General features: G+C 34.2%; 1 protein-coding gene across 1 annotated transcript; it reads right to left on the reverse strand.

Annotated features, from left to right (window-relative positions):
* Positions 1-5,783: 5,783 nt before the first annotated feature.
* LOC143060770 (glycine amidinotransferase, mitochondrial-like) lies at positions 5,784-11,071 on the reverse strand. Its single transcript, XM_076233634.1, has 5 exons — positions 10,910-11,071; positions 9,749-9,914; positions 8,692-8,813; positions 7,169-7,319; positions 5,784-6,010 (listed from the first exon to the last, which is right to left on the reverse strand). Exons 1-5 carry the CDS (start codon positions 11,030-11,032, stop codon positions 5,859-5,861), a joined length of 714 nt encoding a protein of 237 aa, XP_076089749.1. The 5' UTR covers positions 11,033-11,071; the 3' UTR covers positions 5,784-5,858.
* Positions 11,072-13,002: the final 1,931 nt, after the last annotated feature.

Genomic DNA, 13,002 nt, shown 5'->3' on the forward strand with positions numbered 1-13,002 from the left:
GATGTGCTAATGCATATACAACTGAATAGCAACAAACATTGGCCTTCTAACAATGGATCACCTTGAACTGACCTAATCACAAACTATTACATGTAAACTAAGAAACATTTTAAAGGTCAACATACCATAACTTAGGGGGCGGAGATAAATAATATCCATGAAAATAAGATATGCGAATGCTTATCCAACTGTATACTAAGTCGTACTAATATCATTGACCTACCGCTAGTGCTTCCCTGACCTAATCACAAAAAAAAATACATGTAAACTAAGAAAAAATTTAAAGGTCAACATACCTTTTTGATAGAGGGTTGCTGCTCACAAGGAAGCTATTAAACAAAAAGTTCCAAATGGTGAGGTTGAAATCATCCCTTCGTAAATTTGACGGACGTCATCACGAGTTGGTTGATCGTTATGGAATAACCGTTTCACAAATGATATCGGATATGTTCATTACGTCGTAATTACAACCCCCTTCTCTTTCATGAATGTGACCTACCGAATAGACAACTTTCGAGTTCGATGCATTTCCGTCAAAAACTTTGGTTTAAGTGAACGTCACTCGTGCGTTTAGGTGCGTCGTGACTTCCGTTTCAATATTGAGCGAGTGGTTGAAAAACTATAAAGCTATATTTGCACAAATTACTCGGCAAATTAAATTCTCATAATTAATGATCTGCACCGCTGTCATTAGGGAATATTGATCTAGTATCTACTGAACAAAATTTATTTCTATTTAATCCTCCACAATGATGATCACTAAGACGCTTGATGAACGCTTAACGGGCAGGGATACAGACGAGCCCCTCTATCTGGTAAATGACGTCACAAAGGCGCGTATAATTGACGAGTTTTTTCCGGTGACGGATGAACCCGTCTTTTTCATTTTTAGCCATGGCGTTGTAAGTTTGTTTTAGCTTTATGAGTTTGACTGTCCCTTTGGTATCTTTCGTCCCTCTTTTAGGGGGCGGAGACAAATAATCTCCATGGAAATAAGATATGCGAATGCTTATCCAACTGTATACTAAGTCATACTAATATCATTGACCTACCACTAGTGCTTCCCTGACCTAATCACAAAATAATACATGTAAACTAAGAAAAATTCTAAAGGTCAACATACCTTTTTGGTAGAGGGTTGCTGCTCACAAGGAAGCTATTAAGGATGTACTTAGGTGAGATTTTGGAATTTGTGTCAAATGTTCAGACTCCTTTGTGTTTTTCCATACAATACAATATAAAATATTTTGCCCCATAACACCCATTTATTTTTTCATATAAGACTTAATAGCTCATAAAAGGGCATTTACCAAAATTTTAGAAGATTCTTAATTTTCTTTCTTTTGTTTTGAGACCTAATAATACCAATGCAAATATATGGTAAAAGTCCGAGGCAGCCTTTTCCCGCCATATTTTAAATCTCAAGAATATAGTCCTTAGTGTGGACAGTGTGTAACTTGCCAATTTTTGTTATACCCCTTCCAAATTTATTTCTCCATGTTTTATGCCTCATATAGTAAGTTGGGGGGTGAAATGACACTGTAAAAAAATTTGTGTCATAAATATTAATGTAAAGTAGTGATTAGGTCCAGCTGAAAAAGGTAAAAAATTAGCACTTCGGAAGCTGTCAAAAGATTTCAAGACCCCCTTAACATAAAATTGTCCATATTGTGAGTTAGAGCTGTTGAAGTTTTCTATAATTTTGATATAATTTGTCCCAAAAGTAGTACAACACACTGTAAAAATATTATTGAGAAAGCGCAGGTGGGATTTTTTTTATTTTCATTTATTGTCTAAAAGAAATGCACTACGAAAAAACTGTGTACTCGGACCAAATATCTCGAAAAAGAGGTCCATGACCTATCAATATTTTTAGCTTATTTTTATCCTTAATTGATGCTCTACAAGCTTATAGTATCAATTTTAACTTCTTAATTTATTAATTTTCACCTGACCTCACCTAAGTACATCCTCAAACCAAGAGTTCCAAATGGTGAGGTTAAAATCACCCCTTCGTAAATTTTACGGCCGCCATCACAAGTTAGTTGACCGTTATGGAATAGCCGTTTCACAAATGATATCGGATATGTTCCAAACGTCGTAACTACAACCCCCTTCTCTTTCATGAATGTGACCTACCGAATAGACAACTTTCGAGTTCGATACATTTCCGTCAAAAACTTTGGTTTTAGTGAACGTCACTCGTGCGTTTAGGTGCGTCGTGAATTCCGTTTCAATGTTGACCGAAACTATAAAGCTATATTTGCACAAATTATTCGGCAAATTAAATTCTCATAATTAATGATCTGCACCGCTGTCATTAGGTAATTGTAATCAAGTGCCTACTGAACAACGTTTATTTCTATTTTATTCTCCACAAAGACGATCACTAAGACGCTTAATGAACGCTTAACGGGCAGGGATACAGGCGAGCCCCTCTATCTGGTAAATGACGTCACAAAGGCGCGTATAATTGACGAGTTTTTTCCGGTGACGGATGAACTCGAAAATGGTCTATTAGACTATTTACCGGATTTGTTATCACGTAAGCAACATGACGGGTGCCACATGTGGAGCAGGATCTGCTTACCCTTCCGGAACACCTGAGATCACCCCTAGTTTTTTGGGGGTTCGTGTTGTTTATTCTTTAGTTTTCTATGTTGTGTCATGTGTGCTGTTTTTTGTTTGTCTTTTTCATTTTTAGCCATGGCGTTGTCAGTTTGTTTTAGATTTATGAGTTTGACTGTTCCTTTGGTATCTTTCGTCCCTCTTTTAGGGGGCGGAGACAAATACTCTCCACGGAAATAAGATATGCGAATGCTTATCCAACTGTATACTAAGTCACACTAATATCATTGACCTACCCGTGACTAGTGATTCCCTGACCTAATCACAAACTTATACATGTAAACTAAGGAAATTAAAGGTCAACATACCATAACTAGGGGGCGGAGACAAATAATCTACATGGAAATAAGATATGCGAATGCTTATCCCACTGTATACTATGTCATACTAATATCATTGACCTACCACTTCTTCTTCTTTATTCTTTCCTCCACTACCTAGAATACCACTACTTTTGTAGTGTAGCACGATAAGCAACTGGTTGAAACTATAAGCAACTGTGTGCATGTGCAGGAATATTTTACAGTGAATATGATCGGTGCACAAACCAGTATTATTTCGCCTAAGATTAATTGTTCCAGATACTGGTGTAAAGGATATCAACACAGCCTGGCGTACCCAGCACCAATTTACAAAGCAACGGCAGTTGGTCTTATCCAAAATGAGCTAGGGCTGCGATCCCAGCTGGCCGGTGCTCAATCAAAACATACTAGAACACACCCGCGAAATCGCGGGCATATACAGCTTGTAAACTGTTGTAGGATGAATTTTTGTAAAAAGATATTATGACTGGAGAATTCCATATAAGGTATCAAAAGCCTTCTCTCTTTTTTCCGAAGTCCGTTATGTGTTTCCTTTCTGTTAAATTCAATAATTTTTCGTGTTTCTGGCCTTATACAACAATTATTTTTCCCCTTTGCTACCACGCATTTTTGGTAAAAGTCAAATTAAATTAAAAATTTGCACCTATCGTTCGTCCGTCCTTCTGTCCGGCTTCAGGTTAAAGTTTTCACTTTCAGCAATAAATTTGTATGCCCCATTTATGGGAATTATGTTTTCTAGTTTGTTCGACCGTTCGTTCATTCGTTCGTTTGTCCGTCCGACTGTCCCGCTTCAGGTTAAAGTTTTTGTCGGGGTAGTTTTTGATGAAGTTGATTAAGTCCAACAAACTCAAAACTTAGTAAAAATGTTCCCTATGATATGATCTTTCTAATTTTAATGCCAAATTAGAGATTTTTACCCTATTTCACGGTCCACTAAACATAGTAAGTGATAGTCCCGATGTGGCATCTGTATACTAATGGACACATTCTTGTTTCCACATGTTTTACTTATTTCAATATGTATGCAACTGGTATGACCCCTTAGATAGTAAATATTTCAGAAAAAAAAAGACAGAATACAGAGAGTCTCTGTATAGTATAATAGTAGTATAATCGTAGTTTACAGGTTGATAAACGCGAAAACATAATTGTCTCTAAGGAAGTATAATAGTTGTGGTTCTTGCGATCTAAAAACCATGATATAGAGAACGCTCTGATTGGCTTATTTTTTTTCATTTTTGTTATCTATCATATTGGTTGTTCTTGTGCATGTTTAAAACCGGACTATGTCGTTTTTCTCCCAAAATAACTCAATCTGAATAATCATAAGAATGGATGACAAATGCGATTATGCATGTTACCCAAAAGAACACAGAGGCATGATGATTAATTTATTGTGGAAGGAAGAGAAGCGACACACACAATGAGGTCTTCTCGTTTAATAGTATAGATAACTTGAGTGTTTTTAAAATAACTTAATGTCAAATCACCTTTGTACACGTGCAGGAAACTGTTCCATCACCATACTAGATACATTTGTACTCCATTTAAGGCACACATGTTATTATGTCAATTATACACTAATCAATGTATATTACTTTAAAAGTTCATGCACTGTGGCATATACTAAAATCTAAAATCACTTCATGTACCACCAAATTATCCATGTTACTGCGACAGTTTGCTTCCCTGACCTAATCTCAAACTAATACATTTAAACTAAGAAAAATTCCAAAGGTCAACATACCATAATAACATTAACTGTACAAATTTTCCTTCACCAGATGCGCATTTCGACAATATATGTCTCTTCAGTCATGCTCGTGGCCAAAATATTTGAACTGAGGGGCGGAGACAAATAATCTCAATAGAAATAAGATATGCGAATGCTTATCCAACTGTATGTATGCTAAGTATCAGTAACCTACCACTAGTTATTCCCCATAGACTGACCTAATCACAAACTTATACATGTAAACTAAGCATAATTGTCAAAGTCAATAGACCATGATTTAGGTGGCAGGGCCAAATAAACTCCATTGAAATGAGATTCGTCAATGCTGATTGATACAATTGTATACCAAATAACATTGATCTACTAATTGTGGTTCACCATTAACTAGACCTAATCACTAACTAAAACATTAAAAACGACGACACTGCCAACGCCGCTGATGCCGGACACAGCATACATGTACATGTTTCGTGTTTTGACTCTGTCAAAGCGGGACAAAATAGTTGGAAAAGGCTTACTCTTTTGATTGAGTTAAGCTATTTCAATTATATTTTATAGAGGGTCTTTCTTTGTTGTAATGTTACACTTTTGTTTCAAATAAGAATGATAAAGGTAAATGGTTGGTACTACTAAAACGTTTAAACCCGCTGCAATGTTGACCTCTCCTAAGTCAGGAATCTGATGTTCATAAGTTGTCGTTTGTTGATCATTGTTGATGTGGATCATAAGTGTTTCTCGTTTTTTTTAAATTTTATATAGATTAGACCGTTGGTTTTCCCCTTTGAATGTTTTTAAATTACACTAGTTATTTTTTAAGGCCTTTTATAGCTTGCTGTTTGATATGAGCCAATGTTCAATGTTGAAGACCGTACTTTGACCTACAATGGTTTACTTTGATGGAGTGTTGTCTCACTGGCACTTATACCACATTTTTACATCCTGCGTTGGTCTTTTTCTGTCATATTGTTTGTCATAAACTGTTTTAGTACTTATTAAGCTATTGATCTTCTCCTCTAAATCGTTTCTTCATGAGAACATTCTACACCAGCTATAAATACACCATCAAGACAGTTTCATTACAGGAAAAGAAATAATCATAACCTTAAACCCATGTTTATTATGTTTTCATTTTCATATAAAATTTGATTAAAAAGACATAAATATGTGAAATATCAGCTGTTTGTTGTTGTATGATTTTCATTGCCGTCCATATTTGGAAAGTAATTGTGACATTCACCAATACGTCGGACATCTGAAGTCTGGCAGTGAATACTGCCGCCAAATCTGTATGAATCTCTGTACGGTACATGGATACATTTAATACCTGAAATATATATAAACAGTAAACAATCTAAAACAGTCTTTTAATTGTTTACAAATACGTTTTTATTATATTTTGAGATTAAATATTATGAAATAATCTCTGTATGAAAAATTGATTTTCATTTGATATTCCATCCGAATTTGAAGCAGCCATTTTGTTTTGATTTTAGGTCAAATTTAATCATTATCATCGGAGATATTTAGATAAGAGAGCTACCATTTCATTTTTATGACTTTTTTTACATAAATTGTCATCCTGCTTTTTTTTTGGAAAGTGTCTCATTCTGCTTTATTTTTACTCAAAACTCCTGTCCTAGCTATATAGATATAGGAAGGTACATGAGGTATAAGTGCCAATGTGACAGATCTCCATCCAAGTAACAATTTATAAAAGTAAACCAGTATAGGTAAAGGTACGACCTTCAATCTGAAGTCTTGGCTCAGACCTAAACAGCAAGCTATAAAGGGCCCCACAAATTACTAGTGTAAAACCATTCAAACAGGAAAATCAACAGTCTAATCTTTGTAAAATCGAGAAACGAGAAACACGTATGAACTGCATTATCAGACGACAACCACTGTTCATCAGATTTCTGACGTAGGAAAGGTTCAAACATTTACATATGCAAAATGTGAGCATCTACTCATATGAACAATATTGATAAAATGACATGTTTTTGTAATACTTGTAAGCTTTTAATATGATCATTTGCAAGTAATATTTTTAGCATGCAAATTAGGTTAGTTTCATATGTGAAATATGTTTTGCTTACAAAATGCTCACCTAATTTGCATGTTAAAAACCTTATGTGCAATCACATTAGATCTAATGTAAGCATCGTTTGAGCAAATTGTTAGAACCATTTGGTAAGGGCAGTAACTGAAAGATAATTCAAAGCCAAATGATACACAAATGAATAATCTAGTTTCTCCCAGACTAAAACATAAGTGGAACCACTATCTGAAATAGCATATCCTATTCAGGAAATAAACAGAATTATAAAGGAAGAATATGTCTGAGGACAGGAATTCCCTCGCTCAGGCTTCAAACAATAGAAAATAGGACAGATTAACGAAAAAATGGGAAGGTGGATGGTCAAGGGTAACACTTATTGGCCCCTTCTCCCATGGCAAGCATATACAAATAGATTTATCATACCTAATGACTCAAGGAAGTTGATGGTAGGTATTTCAGTTTCTTCAACAATTGCTTTATCTGGTCCTATCATTAACAGATTAATACTCAGCCAGGCACTAGACTCACAAGACTCTGGTACAACCATGCTGTTAGGAAATGGAGCATCTAATATCTAGAAAAAGAGAAGATAAAAAATATCTAGAAAAACAGATTAATTCTCAGCCAGACACTAGACTCAGGAACTCTGGTACAACCATGCTATTAGGAAATGGAGCATAAACTATCTAGAAAAAAGAAGGTTAATTTACACTGTTCCATTTAAACATATATTTGTGGACGCCGACTACGCTGACGATCGAATGTAGGATCGCAGCTATGTCTCGCTTTTTTGACAAAAGTCGAAGGCTTGAAAAAAACAAGCAGACCCTTTTTCATTCAAAACCTTACAAAATAACAAACAAGATTGTGTCCATAGTACATAATTGCCCTACTCGTACTATCATTTTCTTTGTTCTGTGTACCGTGAAATTAGGGTATAAACTCTAATTTGTCATTAAAATTAAACAAGAATGTGTCCTCAGTACACAAATGCCCCACTCGCACTATCATTTTCTATGTTCAGTGGACCGTGAAATTGGGGTAAAATCTCTAATTTGGCATTAAAATTAGAAAGATCATATCATAGGGAACATGTGTACCAAGTTTGAAGTCGATTGGACTTCAACTTCATCAAAAACTACCTCGACCAAAAACTTTAACCTGAAGCGGGACAGACGGACGAACGAACGAACGGACGAACGAACGAACGGACGAACGAACGAACGGACGCACAGACCAGAAAACATAATGCCCCTCTACTATCGTAGGTGGGGCATAAAAAGATCATACCATAGGGAACAAGTGTACTAAGTTTCAAGTTGATTGGAATTCAACTTGACCAAAAACTATAACCTTACGCTTGACAAACAGACGGACAGAGGCACAGACCTACTTAAGGGAGCTACCATATGATTGTTATGTGGGGGCTAGGATGAAATTTGAAAAAATAGGCAGGACAGGAATTTTGAATTAAAAAAAAGGCAGGATGAGACACTTGCAAAAAAACAAACTCGGAATGATAATTTAGTAAAAAAAAGTCATGGAAAAACTAAAAAAAAAAGGCAGGACCGAATAGAGTGAAAAATAAAAAGGCAGGAATGAGATTACAACTAAAAAAAAATGCAGGACAAAATTTTCATCCTAGCCCCCCCATAAAAATCAAATGGTAGCTCCCTAATGCCCATAAAAAGGGCATAATAAATGCGGCATAAAAAAAAGGATTAATAAGATATTGAAAAAAAACTTTTTAAACTAAAGAATGTATAATTATGTATTAGAATAAGGAAAAGAAAAGATGCGGTAAGCGGGGGAAATTTGTAATGCCACCACATGAAAATAAACAAAAAGTCAAAAATCAGGGTAGTGGTTTTCAGAGCATTGATTAGTTCCTTGTGTTGCAGGTTATAAGAAATTATAATAACGATTTAACTTATATAGATACTCACTTCCCAAGATGAACCTGTGAATATTCTGTCTCTATCTTCATTTGTGATTGGTCGATCTGGAGGGTTGACGAGGATTCCTTTCCTTTCATTGGTAGGTGGTACTAATGGGACTAGTGATGCATCTATTGAAATTTGAAAATAAGAATAAAATAACAAACTTATAGACTTTAATAATGTGTATCCTGAATCACCTAAGAAATTTTTAATAAGACTTAACATATTTTATTTAGGACAAGTTCAATAAAATCATACAAAGGGCCCCATCATCTGTTGGTGGTGTCATAATTTTTTGTTTACTATACAATTTATCTGATAGTCTAATAATCATCAATTGAGCTTTTACCCTGTAACCTCTCACACGCAACTGTTACTTTATATACTTTACAATAATTATTATGACAGTAGTCGTAAATACATAAATTGGTACCTTAATTACTTCTATAAGGAGATAATTATTGATAATAATTTTACTATTTACAGTTCTTAAGTCCTATTTGTCAACTACATTATTCAATAATTTAATTTTGGATGTAACGCGTCTCCTGATTAGCTGACTTTGTTTTGTTTATCAGGTCATAGACATAATTTTTTCATGTGACCGTGACGTCATAAATGTTTTTTTAATAATTAACCCCAGTTTAAAATGAAATTAAGAATTAAATTATAAGAAATGACTGTAACATTTGTTCTGTGTATGAAGAAATAACATCAACAATGTGATTAACACGTACTAAAAAACGAGTAATCATTGCAATTATAGGACAACACTTTATCTTCCAAAAATTACATTTTTATTTATTATTGTTTTCTCATGATTATAGCCAAAAGCACAAACAATTGTAAATAAAGGGCAATAACTCCTTATTCATTTGTTTGGTCAGAGAAAGTCAATTTGTTAAATATAAAATGGTGGACTACTAACTCTAAGGTCATGCAATCATCTTGACAAATATTCATATTAAAAATAAAGAGGTATTGGTTTTCTTTATGACAAAATTGAAAACCAATATACAGCTTACTCAATAAAATATATTAAATATGTTTCAATATGTACAACCTATATGTACTGGATTCAGATCACCAGGAAAGTGAACTTCGTGTACTCGATAACCACGAGATTTCACGTGACGTCTGAGCCAATCAATGCCTTTTCTATTAGCTGTCATGCTCTGCTGCACAATCAGATCTTTTCCAAGTCTCAAAACTTCAGCTGCGTCAAAACACTAGTAAAATTTAAAAAAAAATTATACAATATAAAAATAAAATATGTCTAGTTTTTACTTTACAGGTGTATCTGGAGAGCATGATTCTTATCACAAAAAGGAAAAGTCATCTGGGACTGTAATTTGGTACCTCTGTGTTTCAAGTTGGTGCTCTAACTGATTAAGGTAATAAGAAGAACTAAACTAGCTCAGCAGCTGACGGCTGGATTAGTATCAACTACATGTACCTGTACTAAGAGAAACAATCCTGTAACACATCATGAACATGTGTTGTATACCTCTTTTCGGTATTTCTAGTTACCGGAAATATAGAACATAATTTAGACTATATACTTTGCCTTTGCTTGTAGGCAGGTAACAGTTAGTATTGTAGCAGCCATCCATGTGGTTTTGTCAATAGCAGTAAAACATAATTTCCTATGCCTGTAGGCAGGTAACAGTTTGTGTTGTCTGCCATCCATGTGGTTTTGTCAATGGCAGTAAAACATAATTTCCGATGCATGTAGGCAGGTAACAGTTCATGTTGTCTGCCATCCATGTGGTTTTGTCAATGGCAGTAGAATAAAATTGATCGATATAAAGCGTGACTTCAACCTCATAGTCTACCAGACAACAAAAGGTTTGAGGCCCACGACACATTTATATAAATATCAATCGCCATATTGGTCTTCAACTATTGTCAATCTTTACCAAGTCAGTTGCCAGTAATTCAGTGTATTTTTGCTCTCTGCTATATTTGTTTTTCTTTTTAAATGTTTTCGTATCAATCAGGCAGTTAGTTTTCTTGTTTAAATTGTTTCACAATTCCTTATGCAAGGCCTTTAATTGCTAAAAAATTAGTATGAATTTGGCTAATTGTTGAAGGCTGTACAGTGACAAATAGTTAACATAAAATAAAATATAAAAAAAAATCAATGCATAAAAATTGGCATGATTGGTATTCACAAAAGTTTTTGTCTGATATCCTTCATTTCTTTTTATTTATAAATACTTACCGGTTCTGTTTCATTGATTACATATTTATAATTTTGTATCCAGTCTTTACGTTCCTGACAATTTGTGTCCAAAGGAAAGTCTAAATTATACATGTTTTCTGACATGGTTGGCTTGGGAGCCATCGTCCATAACCTGTCTTTATCCTTCTCAAAATAATCATTCAGTATTGTCCTGCAAGATTTTTTATTTTTATTTTTACAGTATTGAGCAAAAAATTGTAAAATACCAATTTTATACATAAAGATTATGGCAACATAAAAAATTTAATAAAACAAGTTACATTTAAATTCCTTCTTTTTTTTTCTCCAGAACAAAACCTCTAATGTGTATACTTTGTTTGTATTTATCTGCCTCCTGTATCATGCCCTTGTAGGACTGCTGTTATTTTCCATATAAATCCTTTTTTTGTATAATGAGCTACAAACGTAAGAATCTAATGGATCGTCTGGGTAATGGAATTCCTTTTTTTAATTGAAAATATTCCAACTAAAATAGTATCTTTAAATTATAACTTCCGCTCTCCTCCTCTGAATTTAGGCATAATTTTTGGGGTTTTGTTTTGGTTGTTCACATGGTTAAATCAATGCTTATCACTTTAATATCTACCTGTATGCCATAGACTCAAAATATCTAGCTCGACTGCTCATAGTAGGTTCAATGATTTCATTCCCGATTACCAACAGGGTGTCACGTGGACAGGAAGCTCCGTGTTGATGCTCAATTGAAAAGAACGGTGTCCTCACGAGTTGTGTAAAATCAATTTATCAGTTCTCCTAACTATGACATTACACTGGAATCTAAGTACACTCTCTAAGTTGTCAATCTGGAGAGCTGCTTTGTGTATGTGTTCATCACTCTGTTTTCCTGTTCTTGGAAAATATATGTGATGATATTTAATAATTATGATCCAATTTCACTGCTATATTTTAATCTAATCTTACTGCAATAATCAATGTTAATCACTCTATATGGCAGACACATTATATATACTTTCAGACAAATATTTGATACTCAGTCAGTGGTAAGAGGATAGGCAGATCCAGGGGGAATCACGTTCTTGAGATGAAAATTGATTTTGTAATTAAAAATATGGCTCTCCGGTAAACTATGTTTACTGTGTGTATTGCTGTGTGCTTGTTTATATCACATTGGCTAGTCTTGAGATCTCACAATACTTGTTAAATCCCACTGCATTCATGCACCTGTCCCAAGTCAGTAACCTCTAGCCTTTGCAAGTCGTGTATGTTTCTTTTTTAAATTTCGGTTCATTTATATGCTTATTGCTACTCTTTTGCTGGGTTGTTGTCTCTTTGATTCAATCTCTGTGACCATTCTCAATTTTATTGAAATTTAGTTGCTGGAACATGTACATATAGTTTAGATTAAAAACTTTTTTTTTGCTCAAATGACAGACAATTTATGTGAAAGAATATTTAAAAAACTGTTTTTTAATATTTCAAAATTTACATAAAATATGATTGGTAATTGTACGTAAATATTAAAAACTTATTTATATTATGAGAGTAGTAATGCCCTTTAAAGTCAGGCGTCAGACAGTCATTTTCAGTCGTTAGAGAAAAATATATTAAGAATTTGTCAAAATATCCTTATCGAGATTCGTCAGAGGTCTCAACATTAATAATTATCGTTACTGACATTTTAAGAAAAAAATCAACGTGATTTGTCCATACCGTTTAAGAGAAAGTGTTCATTTTATCGTCATACACCAGAAATTACCGTTAGCGTCATTTGGCTAGAATTTTTACCGTTATTCTTCATGTTCGTCATGATGGTACCCCCATTACGACCCTCTAGTATATTATATAAATATACATGGTTATCCCATATGTTTCCAGATAGTAGGTAGATATCCTGGTTCTTTTTTAAGTGTACACCAACAGTCTGGTACTCCCAATATGATTTCTTCTAAAGGATCCCAGTCATTGTGAGAGTTGACAATTTTCATCTTTGAATCAGCTAGCTATTAATAGGTTATTATAGAATGTCAGCTGAAAAATAATCTTGGTGTTACTGGACACTGTGAAAACTCTGGACAGTCCTTCAAAATTAAGAAGATACATTGCAATAATTC

Source organism: Mytilus galloprovincialis, unplaced genomic scaffold (genome assembly GCF_965363235.1).
Source record: "Mytilus galloprovincialis unplaced genomic scaffold, xbMytGall1.hap1.1 HAP1_SCAFFOLD_159, whole genome shotgun sequence".
Lineage (NCBI taxonomy): Eukaryota > Metazoa > Mollusca > Bivalvia > Mytilida > Mytilidae > Mytilus > Mytilus galloprovincialis.

What these genes read in the sequence shown, in the direction of transcription:
- LOC143060770 (XM_076233634.1), bottom strand. Translation starts at nt 11,032, where the DNA reads ATGGCTCCCAAGCCAACCATGTCAGAAAACATGTATAATTTAGACTTT. An exon ending in TCTGAATCCAGTACATATAG is followed by an intron (nt 8,814 to 9,748) that starts GTTGTACATATT and finishes AAATTTCAATAG; the next exon opens with ATGCATCACTAGTCCCATTA. An exon ending in TCACAGGTTCATCTTGGGAA is followed by an intron (nt 7,320 to 8,691) that starts GTGAGTATCTAT and finishes CTCTTTTTCTAG; the next exon opens with ATATTAGATGCTCCATTTCC.